Source organism: Moschus berezovskii, chromosome 20 (assembly GCF_049115385.1).
Source record: "Moschus berezovskii isolate FMDL1 chromosome 20, NW_MosBer_1.0, whole genome shotgun sequence".
Taxonomy (NCBI): domain Eukaryota; kingdom Metazoa; phylum Chordata; class Mammalia; order Artiodactyla; family Moschidae; genus Moschus; species Moschus berezovskii.
The window spans coordinates 62,381,086-62,398,853 of NC_142479.1; the positions used below are offsets into that span (position 1 = coordinate 62,381,086).

The following is a 17,768-nucleotide window of genomic DNA, read 5'->3' on the forward strand; positions in this document are numbered from 1 at the left end:
CTCCAAGCAAAAATATCACTGAAAGGGTTTCCTATGGGGTACAGAATGGTGGTCTGTCTCTCTCATTACCCATCTTATAACCTTGCTTGCATGATTCAGTGGGAGCTGCCAGGTTTCTCCATAAAGAAGGAAGAGTTATCCTTCTCTCCTTTGTAATCTATAAATTTTGGGAGGAACTTTGAGACTAAGTGAATACTTGTTTCTCACCATTTTGCCTGCTAATTTTAGCCTCCTATGGTGCAATAAGGGCTTCCCTGATAGCTCAGTTGGTAAAGAATTTACCTGCAATGCAGGAGACCCCGGTATCAATTCTCCACTGGCGAAGGGATAGGCTACCCACACAAGTATTCTTGGGCTTCCCTTGTGGCTCAGCTGGTAAAGAATGCCCCTGCAATGTGGGAGACCTGGGTTCAGTCCCTGGGTTGGAAAGATCCCCTGGAAAAGGGAAAGGTTACCCACTCCAGTATTCTGGCCTGGAGAATTCTATGGACTATACAGTCCATGTATAGTGTCGGACACAACTGAGGGATTTTCACTTTCACTTTTTTTTCACTTTCATGGTGTGATTATTATTATTGTGGCGTTTAATATTGCATTTTTTGTATTTCTCCTATTCTCTCAACATTAATTGGAATTCTTTTCTAAGAAAGAACAGTCCTTTCTCCACCATTTATTCAGTTATTTATTTCAGTCAGTATGGACTTGTGGCTATTTGATTCTATGAGTCATAATCTGGTAACTGATGATAATTTATGTAATTCTATGAGTCACAATCTGATAAACTCTGTTGCTCAGACATTAGGGTTCCTCCTATGCCTTTTTTTTCTTCACATTTTTCAAAAGAATTTATTAAGAAATAGGAAAAGAGGATATAAAGCACATAATCAAAGGAATCAAAGAGTTTACAACATAGATTCTTCAGGCTGGTGGCAACTAAGTAATATTTGCTGGGCCAACACCAAGGATACTGAGGCCCTAATTCCATTTTCAATCCCATTTCTCTCGACTGCTAACCCAACCAGCTCAAACTTCCTCCAAAGAGAAGTCAGATTGCCTTCTAAAACCTCCCCAAACTACTTTCCAATTGCCTTCACAGCCCTTCTCTCCTCACCTAGGCTTCAGGTGAGGTCAGCCAGACCCTGTTGAGCCTTCTCCACTCCTCCAATCACTCTGCTGCTAAGTCACTTCAGTCGTGTCCGACTCTGTGTGACCCCATAGACGGAAGCCCACCAGGCTCCCCCATCCCTGGGATTCTCCAGGCAAGAACACTGGAGTGGGTTGCCATTTCCTTCTCCAATGTGTGTAGGTGAAAAGTGAAAGTGAAGTCACTCAGTCATGTCCGACCCTTAGCGACCCCATGGACTGCAGCCTACCAGGCTCCTCCATCCATGGGATTTTCCAGGCAAGAGTACTGGAGTGGCTTGCCATTGCCTTCCCCGCCAATCACTCTGTGGTCCCTAAATCTATTTTTATTTCCATCTGGATTCATTTAATTAAACTACATTCGTGAACCAGTTGGGTTGGCTTGTTCTGATGCCTTTGGTCAAATTACCTATTTTTCTAACCCTACATCTGAACTCAATCTTTCTCCTGTTGGGAACAACTTGAGCCGTCTCTCTGGCAGCTCCCTGCCCCAGTTAGTTCAAGGCTACTTTCTCCCCCAGACAGAATTCTGCACCCCTCTCCAACCCCCCACTTAACTTCCAGGGGGGCTCTAGTTCTCAGCTAACCCACCTGGGTGGTGGTTTAGTCACTAAGTTGTGTCTGACTCTCAAGACCCCATGGACTTGTAGCACGCCTGGCTCCTCTGTCCATGGGATTCTCCAGATAAGAATACTGGAGTGTGTTACCATTGCCTTCTTCACGCCTGTGCCTTTTTGACATGCCATGTCCTTTTTTTTTTTTTCCTTTTTAAGAAAAAAAATTTTTTTTTCATGTTTTGGCTGCACTGTGTAGATCATGTAGGATCTTAATTCAACCAGGGATTGAACCAGTGCCCCTTACAGTTGAAGCATAGAGTCAAATTTAATTGCTGGACTGCCAGGGGAGCCTGTTTTTTAAAGCACTTCCTGACTTTCTGGCCCCAGAAGAGGCTCCAGGCTCACCTTCTATTCCCTGGCTCCTTTCGTGGAGGCTGGTATTTAACCACCAAGATCTGGGTGTTGGGTGTGCTCACTGTTGCTGGGCTGTTGTTGCTTCTGGGCCCTCTCAGGACAAAACTAGGAAATATATATACTAATTCATGCATATACCTCAATATTTACCTCTGTTTTTAGCTATATGTATGCATTTAAAAAAAAACCATGAGTTTTTACTGTTCTCTGATTCCAACCCAATTAATTCCACAGGATTCACTCTTATCTCCCCTTATTTGTAAATTCTTTCCCTGGCAATAAGAAACCTGGCTCTCATTATCAACATGATATTTGCTTAAATGATGTCAGTCCTTTAAGTATCCACCTAGCCTGATTTTAGAATGGCTAACATACACCCCTGTGAGAAGCATTTACTAACTCGGGTACAGTATTGGGTTCATCCATGTGTTGAGCCATAGAGTACTGATTTCCAGTGAAAGTACCAGTTTCCAAATTTGCTTAGGCAAGTCCTTCTCTTCTACCCGCTTCAGAGTAATTTGTACTACAATTAGTTTCTTTTGCTACACTTTGTATTCTATTGTGCCTTTCCCACATACCCTGATTTATTTTTGTAATTCACATTTATTACTTGTTATGGAATTACATAGGTATAATTTTCATAAAAGTTTATATGGTTTACATTAATTATCTGTCATTATTAATAAGTCATTCTGGAATCAAGTGACCATTTAGGGGAAAGTGGCAATAATGGTAAAGAACCCACTTGCCAGTGCAAGAGACATAAGAGACGTAGGTTCGATCCCTGTATCAGGAAGATACCATGGAGGAAATGGCAACTCATTCCAGTATTCTTGCCTGAAGAATCCCATGGACTGGAGAGCCTGGTGGGCTACAGTCCATGAGGCTGCACTGAGTCAGACACGACTGAAGTGATTTAGCATGTATGCAGCAATAAACAATATATATCAATAAAGATTTAATGTGAAAATAAGCCATCAGAGTACTGGGAGATAATCTCATTCACTTCAGTTCAGTTCAGTTCAGTCGCTCAGTCCTGTCCGACTCTTTGCAACCCCATGATAATATCATTAGTTTAAAATATATTATCTTGTCCAAGTTATGCCAGAGTTAATTTTTATGTTATCTGTGCAGGTTGTAGAAACAAATTATAAAAGTTTTAACATGTTAGCTAATTGTAAATTAGTATCTTTATAAAAGTCATTGTGAGCATTCCAGTTTTTTAAATGTGCAAATCCATCATAAACAAGCCATTCAAATTACCACTAGTGGTTTCATAGAATTAATATTTCTTTCTTTTTTTTTCTCAAATAAATAACATCCAAGAGTCCATAATGATACTTTAAAAAAAACCTACTGTTCACCTCTGGAGATTACTTGGGCACTAATTCATTCTAAAAATTGGCCAATAAAAGGAATGAAACAAATATTTTTTCCTATACAAACTGTAATTTGAAGGGATTAAGTAGCTGATGACTGGAGGTTTTTTATAAAGAATTCCAGCTAAGGGACTTCCCTGGTGGTCCAGTGGCTAATACTCTGAGCTCCCAAAGCAGGGGGCCTGCCTGGGTTCCATCTTTGGTCAGGGACGTAGATCCCATGTGCTGAAACTAAAGATCCTACAGGACACAATGAAGATTGAAGATCCCATGTGTTGCAACGAAGACCGTTCCGTTCCGTCACTCAGTTGTGTCCGACTCTTTGCGACCCCGTGGACTGTAGCCTACCAGGCTTCTCCATCCATGGGATTCTCCAAGCAAGAATACTGGAGTGGGTTACCATTTCCTTCTCCAGGGGATCTTCCCGACCCAGGGATCGAACCCGGGTCTCCCGCATTGGAGGCAGATGCTTTAACCTCTGAGCCACCAGGACCAGGTGCAGTCAAATAAATAAATATGAAAACAAAAATCCAGCTAAGAAACACAAAAGTATTAGAAAAAAAATCACCATTTTCTGATGCCTAATAAAATGATGCATGTTGGGAAGAGTCCTCAGCAGCTGATGTGACGATAGAAAATAGTGGGCCAAGCAGTCCCAGGAGCCTACCATACCTCACTGCAGGTAGGATCAGCAGAGTGTCCCCTGAGATGAAGCACTGGGAAGCCCACAGCACTTCCTCAAACTGACCTGGGGCTCATCCCCCCTGTGATGTAAAGGGAACAGAAGACACACCACACTACATCACACACCCGACGATTCACCTGGCAAATCCACAAGTGCCCATGGGAACTTCTAACCACAGGTGTCCTGGTTTTCTCCCCACCTAAGTGCCACAAGCATAGAAAAGGAATCAAAAGTGAATGTGAAAAAAAGAAGTGAATGTGGTATAATAACTATATAAATCCGATCTTTGGCCTTTGTTCCTAAATCACTTGAGATTTCCTGAGTGATAGGATCATCTTTTGTTATTCATAACAAGGCCTTTTCAATTTATGTTAATGAATGACTCTTGGTGGGCCCCTAGATAGTTTTAGGGTGGGTGCTGGTCACCAGAAAGACATAGGTTTGGAACTCTCAGCCCTACCCTCTACCCCCTGACCTCTGCAGAGGGGAGAGGGGATGGAGATTGAGTTAATCACCAGTGGCCAATGATTTAATCAATCATGCCTTGTAATGAAAACCCTCTAAACCATGGGGTTTAAAGAGCTTCCAGGTTGGCGAACACATCGTAATGCTGGGAGGATGCTGCAGCTGGAGACAGCACAGAGACTCCAGGAACATCCCCCACCCCCACCTCGGCCTAAGCATCTCCCTTTGGCCGTTCCTGACATGTATCATTTATAATAAATGGATCCTTGGAAGTAAATTGTTTTCCTGAGTTCTGAGTTGTTTATTGAACCTGAGAAAGCAGTGAAGGGAACCTCTGAATTTGTAGTCTGCTGGCAAAAAATGTGGGTAGCTCATGACTGATGCCTGAAGCAGGGGCAGTCCTTGGAGTGAGCTCTCAGCTTGCAGGGTCACTCCAGTTAATAGTCAGAATTTCACTGATGTGTGGCTTCAGACAGTTGGTATGAGAATAAACCTCTCAGTGGCACATCATCCAAGTGTGTAGTGTGGACTCCATCTGGATCCTGAAGTGAATAAACCAACTGAAATGAGAGGGTTGTTTTTGTTTTTCCTTTGTAAGGTATTTTATTAAATATAGTTGGTTTACAATGTTGTGTTAATTTCTGCTATACAGCAAAGTGATTCTGCCTTATATATGTATTGTTGTTGTGCCACAGGGCTTGTAGGATCTTAGTTTCTTAGTTCCCTGATCAAGGATTGAACCTGGGCCTTCAGCAGTGAAACGGCAGTCTTGGGGGACACAGTGGTAAAGAATCTGCCTGCTGATGCAGGAGACAGACACAAAAGACGTGGGTTCGATCCCTAGGTTGGGAAGATTCCCTGGAGTAGGAAATGGCAACCCACTCCAGTATTCTTGCCTGGAAAAATTCCATGGACAGAAGAGCCTGGCAGACTACAGTCCATGGGGTTGCAAAGAGCTGGACATGACTGAGCAACTGAACATGCACAACCACTGGACTGCCAGGGATTTTCCTACATATTCTTTTTCATATTCTTTTCCATTATGGTTTATTACAGACTATCAAATATACTTCCTGTGCTATACAGTATACAGAATGCTATTTACCCATTCTATCTATAACAGTTTGCATCTGTGAATCCCAAACTCCCAATCCATCCCTCGACTCCCCTGAGACAAGAGCTTTGAGATAGAAAAATTGAACATGAACTATCAGATAATATCAGAAAGCAGTGTTAATTTTGGTAAGCAAGTTAATGAAACTTATGTTAAAAATAACATAAAAATTTCCCAGTGGTCCAGTGGTTAGGACTCCATGCTCATAATGCAGGGGTGTGGGTTCCATCCCTGATAGGGGAACTAAGATCCCACATGCCACACAATGCAGCCAAAAAAATAGTCTGTACACAGGCACACTGAAAACTACGAAATTCTACAGAAAGAAACTAAAGATTAAATAGATGCCTGGGGTGGGATGGGGGAGGGACAGACTGGGAGTTTGCAGTTAGCAGATGCAAACTATTACACATAGAATGGATAAACAAGGTTCTACTGTATAGCACAGGCAACTATATTCCATATCCTGGGAATTAACCACAGTGGAAAAGAATATTAAAAAGAATGTATATATGTATACAACTCAGTCACTTTGCTATATAGCAGAAATAAACACAACACTGTAAATCAACTATACTTCAGTTAAAAAATTAATTAAAGGACTTCCCTGGTGGTACAGTGGTTAAGAGTCCCGGCTTCCACTACAGGGAGCACAGGTTCAATCCCTGATCAAGGAACTAAGGTCCAGCGGGTCATGCGGCTTGGTAAAAAAAAAAAAAAAATTATTTAAATAAATAAATAAATACATGCATAGAAATCTTTAGTCTTGGGTTGAAACATTTAGTATTGTTAAAATGGCAACTCTCCCCAAATTGCTCCATAGATTCAGTGTAATGGAGCTTCCCAGGTGGCTCCGTGGTAAAGAATCCACCTGCCAATGCAAGAGACACAGGTTGATCCCTGCATTGGGAAGATCCTCTGGAGAAGGAAATGACAGCCCACTCCAATATTCTTGCCTGGTAAATAGCATGGACAGAGGAGCCTGGTGGGGCTATAGTCCATGGGGTCGCAAAAGAGTTGGACATGACTCAGCAACTAAACAACAATCCCTGTCAGTAAGTGCTTCTGTAGAAACTAAAAACAGATTTTAAGATTTATATGGAAATCCAAAGGACCTCGAATAGCCAAAACAATTTTGAAAAGAATAAAGTTGAGAACCTACACTGCTAGGTTTCAAAACTTACTGTAAAGCTATGGTTATCAACAGGCTGTGACAAATAGGTTACAAAACAGAATTGAGTCTATAAATAAAGCCTTAAGTTTACGGTGAATAAAATTTCAACAAAGGTGCCAAGACAGTTCAGTGGGTGAAAACTATTAGTCTTTTCAACTCTTAACTCAGTTATACACAAACATTGATTCAAGATAGAGTGTAGACTTAAGTGGAAGCTGAAATTATACATATAATAGAAGAAACTATAGGAGAAAATTTTCACAGTTTTGGCTTTGGCAAAGAGTTCTGAGACACAGCATCAAAAGCATGAGCCATGAAAAAAACTGATGTTAGAATTCAGTAAAAGGTTGCCCTTCAAATGATGTCATTAAGAAAAACAATATTGGACTTTCCTGGTGGTCCAGTGGTTAAGAATCCATTCTGCAATGCAAGGAACAACAGTTCTATACCTGGGAGGAGAAGATCCCACATGTCACGGAGCAACTAAGCCAGTCTGCCACAACTACTGAGCTCACGTGCTCCAGCTACTGAAGCCCTTGAGCCTAGAGCCCATGCCCCTCAACAAGAAGCCATTGCAGTGAGAAGCCTGTGCACCACTAGAGAGTAGCTCACACTCAAATAGAGAAAGCCCAAGTGCAGCAACCAAGACCCCCCACAGGCAAAAATAATGATAATAATAAAATAAATAAAGCTTAAAAACAAAACACAAAGAAAAACAATGTCAAGTAACAGAGATACATCTGACAAAGGACTCCTGCTGCTGCTGCTAAGTCGCTTCAGTCGTGTCCGACTCTGTGTGACCCCATAGACGGAAGCCAACCAGGCTCCCCCGTCCCTGGGATTCTCCAGGCAAGAACACTGGAGTGGGTTGCCATTTCCTTCTCCAATCATGAAAGTGAAAAGGGAAAGTGAAGTCGCTCAGTCATGTCCGATTCTTAGTGACCCCATGGACTGTAGCCCACCAGGCTCCTCCGCCCTTGGGATTTTCCAGGCAAGAGTACTGGAGTGGGGTGCCATTGCCTTCTCCAAAAGGACTCCTATCCAGGACCTATTAGTTGTCTTGCAACTGAATAGAACAATCAAATTTTTAAATGGACAAAAAACTTCAGTAGGTGTTGTACCAAAGAAGACTCTTCATCAAGGAAATGCAAATCAAAGCCACAAACATCATGTCCCACCTACTAGGACAGCTTTAATAAAAAACAAAGACAATGCCAAGTGTTCGCAAGGGTGTGCCCAACTGGAACTTTTCCACATTGCTGTCAGGATTGTAAAATGGTACCTTTCTACCTTGGAAAAGGGCTTTCCAGTTGGCGCTAGGAGTAAAGAACACGCTTGCCAATGTAGAAGACATAAGGGCACAGGTTCAATCCGGGGTTGGGAAGATCCCCCGGAGGAGGGCCTGGCAACCCACTCCAGTATTGCTGACTGGAGAATCCCATGGACAGAGGAGCCTGGTGGGCTATATAGTCCATAGGGTCACAAAGAGTTGGACACAACTGAAGCGACTTAGCACGCATGCACACACCTTGGAAAACATGGGGAAATCCACTCTTGGTAATCTACCCAAGATAACGAACAAACCATTCATGAAGAAACAAATGCAAATGTTCATAACAGACAAAAAGGAAACCAAAAGTGCATCAATTGACAAGTGAATACAAAACAAAATATGCTTTACTTACACAATAAACAGGACAAAGTGCACATTCTACACTATAGATGGACTGCAAAACCTTAGGTGAAATCACAAGACACCAGAAGGTTATACATTGTGTGATTCCACTAACATGAACGGTCCAGGAAAGACAAATGTACAGATGCAGAAAGCAGGACAGCAGTTGCCAGAGTCTGCAGGGGAAAGAGGGCTTAGAGTAGGTGTCAACTATAAATAGTGCAAGGGAAACTTTCTTGGCCTGAGGACTATGCCCTTCTACCAATTTACTAAAAAATAATTGAATTGTCAACTTTGAACTGATGGATTTTGTAAGTTCTACCTCAGTAAAGCTGACTTTCTATGTCATTAAATATTTTTATTTGAATAATGTAAAAAGTTTTAATTCATCACAGGGCTTTAAATTTAATACATTTATTTATTACAGTGTAGATGCTCTGGGTCTGCTTTTCAGATACTGTGAAAATGCTGAAATAAATGTCCTTATGTCTGGGACTTCCCTGGTGGTCCATTGGCTAAGACTTCTCGCTCCCAATGTAAGGGGTCTGGGTTCAAGTCTTGGTCAGGGAACTAGATCCCACAAGCCACATCTAAAAGAACCTGCACACTGCAAGGAAGATCGAATATCCTGCAGGTCACAACTAAGACCCGTCGCGGCCAAATAAATATATATATTTTAAAGTCTTTGTAAGTAAATCTTTGCACACAGCCACTGTTCTTTCCTCAGAATATTGTTAAGGTTCAAGGTATACTTTCACAGCCCTCCCCAGCCACACTGGGTGCTCTGGGCGTGGCCATGCCCTGTCAGGTCACATCTCTTGAGATTCTTTGCTAATTTGACAAAAGGTTCAAAACAGTGGCCTCCCTCCTCCCTCCTAGAAATGTGTCTCATTCCAAAAGGGTCCAGCTCCTGCCAGTCCAACCCGCACCTTCAGAAAGAATGGAGGGCAGGGACACAATGTCAGTACTAGGTGTTGTGCAGCCATCCAGAGACAGTGGTGGGAAACTCGAAGGACCCAGGTCCTTCAACGGGACACTGCAAGGAGCAGAGACGATGATCCTATTATGAAGATACAAGCACAACTAATGTCATGTACAAAGCTCTAACCAAAATAAAACAACTCAATACAATCAAGGAAAATAATAGATCTTTAGTGATAAATGTCTTGGATTTTCCTGGTGGTACAGTGCATAGGAATCCCCCTGCCAATGTAGGGGACATGGGATCAATCCCTGGTGCAGGAAGATCCCACATGCTGGGGAGAAACTAAAGCCTGCGTGATGCAAGTACTGAAGACTGTGCCCCTACGGCCTGTGCTCCCTAACAAGAGAAGGCACCACAGTGAGAAGCCCATGCATCACAACGAAGAGTAGCCCCTGCCTGCCACTAGAGAAAGTCCACAAGCAGCAATGAAGACCCCGTGCAATCAAAACTAACTACAGATAATTTGAAAAAAAAAGAATTTAATTTTCTTGGTTGGTATTCCAGGTACTTACTGCTTTATAAATTACTACAAAACTTGGTGTGAAACACACATTATGGTCACAATTCTGATGGTCAGGGAGTGAGATGATATAGGTTTGCCTCGTGCCACAAAGCAGGTCTTCTGGGTCTTCAGCCCCCATTTTCAGAGTAAGAGAAGCCACACCCCCAGATTCATCCTCACCTGAGTCCTGACCAGAAACCATGATGGGATGAGACTTTGGGGGGTCCTGAGAGGCAGTGTGTGGTAGAAGGCCACACATCATCCTTTGTTTCTATTCCATCGAGAGGTGGAATCTAATCTGTTATGAAGTGATTTCTGTTATGACTCCTACTCACCTCGTGTGAAACTTGTGGGATTTAAGCTATGTGAAGATATGCTGCTGCTGTTAAGTTGCTTCAGTCGTGTCCGACTCTGTGCGACCCCATAGACAGAAGCCCACGAGGCTCCCCCGTCCCTGGGATTCTCCAGGCAATAACACTGGAGTGGGTTGCCATTTCCTTCTCCAGAAGATGTGTTAGGTAGTTAAAAATGGAGTCACACTGGCCAGTGTGAACTTCCATGTTAGTTGTTTTGAAATGTCTGTTGCAGCACTGTATCTTAAGTGATAAACTAAGATTATTACTTTAGATAAGAAGCTTGAAGGATGATGTATGTCACTCAAAGAAAAAGAACGACTGTTAAGACCCCTCCCCCTAGGGTTAACTGCTGCTCCTTAAGAAAAGACCACTACGCCCAGTGACTTTGAAGACTCTTCCCTGGAGGAACCTACTCCACACTGCTGAGAGCTGTTCCAGCTATTTCGGACACTGCCAGAGGCCCTGCTGGAGCAGAAGGCAACTTCCCATTCATGTTTGTCTTGAGACCCATGGCCCCGGGACCAAAGACACTGCTCATGCTGAGAGGCCTCGTCTCAAGCTTCTCCCCGGAGTGGTTCATTACCCACTTGTCCCTGCTTTGTAATCGTGTGTAATAAACTGAGTGATTTGTGAACTGAATGTTGGCTACTGTTTCATGTATCTCTATTCCTGATTCTCACCTGCTCTTACTGCTGGGCCCTGCCCTTACTGCTGGGCCCTGCCCTTCCTTCAGGCACAGAAAACAGGTTTCTTGGAACATTTGTTTTTTGAAGTCCCAGTGGCCAAAATTCCGCAGGAGCCATGTGGGCAGTCCTTGGGCCAACAGCCCAGGCTGAGTGCTATGCAACATGGTCATCTTTGTGTTGTTGTTTTCATTTTATCACCTCAAGCAGCATATGGGATCTCAGTTCCCTGACCAGGAATTGAACCTGTTCCCCCTGCATTGGCAGCTCAGAATCTTAACCACTGGACCACTAGGGAAGTTCTGGAGTGGTTTGTTACATACTTGGGATGATGGTACCGCTGTTTACTAACTCTTAAAGGACCTTTTTACTTAGAATATTGTGTGTAGAAATACACGTGGAAATATTTATGGTAGAAGCGACATTTGAGGTTTGCTTCAAACTGACTCCATGTGGTAAGGAGATGAGGGCACACATGACACAGGGCTGGAGACAAGCTGGAGGGGAGCCACAGAAGCTGATGGTGGATACTCTGGGCTTCATATTCCCATTCTTTCTACCTCCAAGATGGCTGAATGGCCCAGCACATCTCCTTGTCCTCATGTCCCTGTACTCCCCTCCAGCACATGACCAGCAGAAGAGTAGAAGCAATGGCACCTCTGATACTAGGTTTTGAAGGGCACTGCCCCTTTGTTTTAGGCACTTGCTGTTTCTCTGGCTCGAATTCTCTTTCCCAGGCCTCACTTGGGGAAAGCCAGCTGCCTTACAGAGAAGCCAGAAGCTGTGGGCAGCAGGGAACTAAATCCTCCAGCCAAAAGTCTGTGAGGATCAGAGCCTCCTGCCCACAGCACGTGCATGAGCTTGGAATTCCTGCAGATCCTGAAACCAGGGCCCTGGCTCACAGTTCAACCACAACCTCACTAAACTGGAGCCAGAACCACCCGGCGGAGCTCTCCCTGATCCTCGGTGAAGACAATATATGTTGGTCTTTTTAAGCTGCTAAATTCCAGGGTTATGTTTTTACACAGCAATAGGTGACTAATATAACAGAGTTTGACAGTTTTCAAAAAGCACTTGGGTTATTGAAAAACAAACTTTTGCTCAGTCAGCGATTCTGCAGTGTAGCTGCCGGGTCTAGCGGCGCGGTTTTCAGATGCCCCAACAGGAAGTCTCAAAAGCGCGTGGAATAAAATACAAGATTGGAATGCTCTGCCTTTGGCCAACTCAACTTTCTACAAGTTAAGCTGACCATGTGACTCTTAGTTACAGAAAACTCGCAAATACTCCCCCAAAGTTAAGACATTTTTAGAAGATACCAAGGTCAGTATTTCATATTAGGTTCTGTGACCTAAAAGGCCCCCACCACGCGCAATGCAGGGGTTGTGTGTGTGTGATGATTCGGGTGTGAAGCATTTCAGGTCTTGCACTCCGCGAGACGGCGGCGAAGGAAGAGATGCGAGCTAGACCAGCGTTGGCAGCGCAGGCTCCGCCAGGCTGCCTACAAATCATAGGCCCTGCTTGGGACTGCAAAATGCTCGCTAGCTGAACGCGTGGTAATGTGTCCGACAGTCGCCACGCTGGGTGGAGCTCCCGAAAGGGCGATCGCATGCTGACTTGGTCTGGAAGGGGAAGGGCCTGGAGAGAGCTATTTGGACACCCGTGGATGAACGTCCGACGATAACTTCCGGGGGGGCGCGGAGTGGGCGACGAGTGGGCGCGAAGGCAGCCTAAGGCCGGACGGCTGCCACTCGCTGATCCCGGCTCCTTGAGGGGACCAGCTGTGCCGGCTCGTCCCCGCGGCGTGATGGCTGCGTGCCCTCGGAGGGAGAGATGCCCGCTGACGGAGACGCGCCCGTGACACACGCGCGTCCAAGCACCTCGCAGAAATGCCATGCCGCGCCCAGTTTTCCGTCGCGCTCAGCGAGATAGTCTCACTTCCCCGCCCCTTCAGCTTGCCGGCTGACTCCTGGGGATACCAGGGACTAAGAAACGCCTGTGGCAAAGGGCACAGGAGCCCCAACCGGATAAGTCCCCTCTGCCGCGCTGCCCGAACGGACGCGCCCACGAGGCCGGCCCGCAAGATGGCGGCTGCGCGCTGCCGGCAGTTCCTCGCACATGCGCTCTCCGCGGCCCGCCCGGCGCGAGCGGAAGTCGCGTGACCCCGGAAGTGGCCGGCAGGGCGCGCGCGGGCGGGGCGGCGACGTTCGTCATTCTGTGCGGGAGGGAGCGCGAGAGCGGCGCGGACGATCCTCCGGTGAGTGCGGGCGGCGGGGCCAGCGAGCGCGGTGGGCACGGCGGGCGAGGCGGCCGCGGGGAAGGGGGCCGGGGCCGCGCCTTTGTTCTCGCTTCCCGCCCCGCCCGCCAGTCCCGCTGGGGGAATCTGCGCAGGGCGGGGGCGGCATTGACAGCGGGCGGCGCCCCGGGCACAGGGCGGGCCCACGTGCGATCGGGGGCGCGGGGATCTGGAGGCGGGGGCGGGAGCCGGGGTCTGTGCAGACCTCTTTTGTGGTCGCTGCTCGTACTCGGCAGCCCCCTCCTCGCGGGTGTTCGCCGACCGGGTCCAGGCGGGACGCCTCCTCCCTTGGGAGGTGAAGTCCCTGCGCCCCACCCTGCTTACCGGGCCCCGCCTGGCCCAGATTGCAGGCCCTGCGGAAGTGCGGGCCTCGCCATCGCACTTAAATGATTTTGTCGCCTGCGGCCGCGCTTGGGTGACGTTAGGGCGTGAGCCTTCTAGAGGAATTCCAGAGGAAGCTGCAGGGAAGCTTGGAAAAACGAGACGGCCCCACCCTGCCAGTGGCGGCCGAGCGGTTCCGGGTCCCCGGCGGCCCTTTGTAAGATCTAGTCTTCACGCACGTCCCGGCATTGGCTGTCTTTACTGGCAACCGGTGGCCCTGACCCACCTCCCACACCGCCGGGTCTAGTCTGAGTCGGTTTCAGATACTCCTCAGGGATTCTACGGGGTGCGACGGTCATCCTTAGCGAAGGAAGTCCTGTGGCTGCCCCATCACTTCTCGCTTTGACAGCACTGCTCTGGGCTCTCCTGGGGCACAGGCGGAAGGAAGGTCTTGAGGCTACCCATCACATGGCTGCAGCAGTTCCCAAATTCTAGGTCACAGACCTTCACAGTTAAGAGATTGGTTTGTCAGACAGGTAGGGTCTTTTAGGCCATTTTAGGACTTACCTGTGGGACTTAGGCTAGCCCCATCATCTGAGCCCTAGGAGAGCCCTGTGTTTGGGCTGGAGTGAGACATGACTGACCCATGTCCTGCACAAAGGCTTTGGTTTGTAGCTGGGGCGTTTTCGAAGGAACAGGGTGGTCAGAGAGAACCCCGCCAGAGGGGTTCCTTGAGGGGAGGGCCTGGGCAGCTCAGAACAGGAAGCAGCGCTTGGTCCTGATGCTTCCTGGTTGGACCAGGGGCTGCTGCTTCCTGGGCAGCAGGGAGCTGTGCCTGGTTTCCTCTGAGAGTAGGCTGCAGCTTCATTTAGCTCTGGATGCTGGGGTGAGGTCCTGTGAGGTGGGCAGGGCGAGAAGGTGAGTGGCCCCTTTGGGCTTCAGGAGCCTGTGTCTGGGCCCTTTTTGAAGTTCTGGCTGTCACTGCCTTCCTGTTACAGAACGTGCATCTCCCCTTGGGCCCAGGTTGGGGGCTTGGCTACCTTCAGGGAACCAGTGCAGATCACCTGCAGGTCCTGCAGAAGGGCAGGTGGGGACACACTGTGGGTCCCTCCAGGCTGCCACAGCCCCTGCTACCCTGCTCACAGGTGTCTCACATCCAGCTAGAGGTGAGTATGGCTGAGCAGGAGCCCACAGCCGAGCAGTTGGCACAGATTGCGGCGGAGAACGAGGAGGACGAGCACTCGGTCAACTACAAGCCCCCAGCCCAGAAGAGCATCCAGGAGATCCAGGAGCTGGACAAGGACGACGAGAGTCTGCGCAAGTACAAGGAAGCCCTCCTCGGTCGTGTGGCTGTGTCTGCTGGTAAGTGGACCCCAGTGGGGTGTTTGGACACCTGTCGCTTTTCTGGGTGTCCGCCACTATTTCCCCTGCTGGCGGAGCTCTAACTTGCTGTCACTCTGCAGACCCCAATGTCCCCAATGTTGTGGTGACCCGACTGACCCTGGTTTGTAGCACGGCCCCGGGCCCCCTGGAGCTGGACCTGACAGGTGAGTGGCATCTCCAGGTTCCTGGCTGGGGCTGCCTGGCACCCTGCTGCTTCCCCTAAAAATAATTTGTTGAGGTGCTGGCGCCCTCTTGTGGGGAGCATAGGAAGTGCAACCAAGTGGTTTTAATAAGGCTCTGGCTTTGGTGTGACCTGGGATTGGGGGGTGGTGTGTGTGTGGGTGTCTGGGTGTGTGGCCTGGGATGCCAGGGTGTGTGTGTGTGTGTAGAGGGGCAGACAGGGCACCCCACCAGGGCCGGAGTGGCTTCCCCTACCTGAACCTCCTAGTGTGGCGTTCCTCTCAAACGCAGGTGATCTGGAGAGCTTCAAGAAGCAGTCCTTTGTGCTGAAGGAGGGTGTGGAATATCGGATAAAAATCTCCTTCCGGGTAAGGAGGAGGCTCAGGGAGGATGCTGGGGCCTCGGGCTGGAGAGTCTGGCTAAGCCCCGCTTGGGTGCCTCCTTGCAGGTGAACCGAGAGATCGTGTCTGGTATGAAGTACATCCAGCACACGTACAGGAAAGGCGTGAAGAGTGAGTGAGGGCGGCCACCCAGGGGCTCAAGGGGCATCGGGAGGGAGTGAGGAAAGGCCCGGCTGTTTCCTGACGGACGCCCTCCCTGCACCCCGCAGTTGACAAGACCGACTACATGGTGGGAAGCTATGGGCCCCGGGCGGAGGAGTACGAGTTCCTGACCCCCATGGAGGAGGCGCCCAAGGGCATGCTGGCTCGAGGCAGCTACAGCATCAAGTCCCGCTTCACAGACGACGACAGGACTGACCACCTGTCCTGGGAGTGGAACCTCACCATCAAGAAGGAGTGGAAGGACTGAGCCACGGCCGGGAGGCGGGCAGGGCGGGCGGACGGAAGGACGGACGTGCCCCACCCCACCACCCACCCCTCCCGACCCCAGACCAAAGTGCTGACAGGGCCCGCCCACGCTGCCACCACTGCCCCTGGCCTGCCTTCTGGCTGGCCCATTCCCCCTCCACCCTTCCAGCCCGCTGGCCCCAGCCTCCTCGGTGGTCTAGTGTTGTTGCTGCTCCCGCCTGTGCTGTGGGGAGGGAGGCCTCTACCTCCCCTTCTGTATCCCTCGAGATTTCCCCACTGTCCTGACCCGACCTGAGTCCTCAGCATGGGAGTCAGGCATCGCAGTGGGGCTCAGGGTGCTCAGGTCCCCTGAGCCGTCTCTGTTATGTTACCTGGACTCCTGTCGCCCCCTTCCTGGTGGGGGTGGGGTGTACTGCGTGGGGCCTCGTGGGGCCGGTCGTCCTCCAGCTTTCACTTCTCCCCGGTCAGCCCATCCATCACTGTCAGTAACGGTCTAACCATGATGCCTTAACATGTGGAACGTGTGCTGTGGGGGCGTCACTTAACCTCTAACTCTGTGTCTGCATGAGCATGTGTTGTCTCCGCCCCCAGTCCCTATCCCGTCTGTGATCCCCGTGGCCCGGGAAGGCTTCTGGGATGTGCTGGTTCCTAGTCTGCCCTGGCCTGGCCAGGCCCGCGGGGACAGCTCCAGGGGCTTGGGAAAAGCCAAATTGCCAAAACTCAAAATTGGCCTCCAGTCCCATCTGGGAGGCTGGGTGTCCTCACGCCTCTGCCTTCTTTGTCCCAATGGGCAGTGCCTAGAGCCCACGGCCCCAAGAGCGAGCCCTCAGCAGACAAAGCCAGTGGCCGAGCCTTACTTGTCCCTCCTGGCCTGCCGGCCTGGAGTTGTGTGCCTGGCCCGTCAGTATTTATTGCCTCCATATGTGCCGTCCTCTGGGCCCGCCGGCCTGCCGCCTCTGCCCCCAGGCTCGGTGCCACCATCCCCAGCAGGCCCTCCCTGGACCCAGCCAGGACAACTGTGGGACCAAGCTTGCACCGCTGGAGCCGTCCCCTCTGCCCCCACCCCACCCGACCCCACCCTCCCTGGTCAGGCCCAGGCCGAGAGTGCACAGGAGCCTGTCCCTGCTTCTCCTTTTCTGACCGGGAAATAAACTTCCCCCTAAGGAGCCAGGGTGTCTGCTGCTCATCTGGCGGGGAAGGGGAAATGGGGGCCCCATTGCTCTGCTTCCCCAGGGCACCCGCAGGAGGGCCAGGGGCCAGGTGCAGTCACCACTGTCTTTGGCTGGTGAAGGAGAAAGGGTTTACAGCCCATACTCAGACACATCAGCCCACAGAGCTAGTGCTGTCCTTTTGGCTGGGTGGGTTCTGCCGGGGAAAGGGGTTGGGGGGGAAAGTTGGTGCCTGTGGAGTGTTCACAGTGACTCCTGCATGCCATTTGTGGGCCCTGTCTGAGCCTCTGGGGGGGAATGGTTCCAACCTCAAAAAAGGGGAACCATGCTGAAGGCTTGGGAACAAATAGAATGACTGGGTTCCAAGGAACCGAGGACAGGGACTCAGAGTTTGATGGGAGGGTGGAGAAGTTGGCAGCAGGGCCAGTGGAGTGGCGTGGAAGGCCAGAGGTCCAAAGGTGGGATTGCTGAGGTGGCGGGG

General features: G+C 49.2%; 1 protein-coding gene across 1 annotated transcript; it reads left to right on the plus strand.

Annotated features, from left to right (window-relative positions):
- Window positions 1-13,255: 13,255 nt before the first annotated feature.
- Window positions 13,256-17,284, plus strand: ARHGDIA (Rho GDP dissociation inhibitor alpha). The gene is made up of 6 exons (XM_055408321.2): window positions 13,256-13,386; window positions 14,892-15,108; window positions 15,210-15,293; window positions 15,601-15,677; window positions 15,758-15,821; window positions 15,920-17,284. The coding sequence occupies exons 2-6, from the start codon at window positions 14,919-14,921 to the stop codon at window positions 16,117-16,119; spliced, it is 615 nt and encodes a 204-aa protein (XP_055264296.1). The 5' UTR covers window positions 13,256-13,386; window positions 14,892-14,918; the 3' UTR covers window positions 16,120-17,284.
- The last annotated feature ends 484 nt before the right edge of the window (window positions 17,285-17,768 follow it).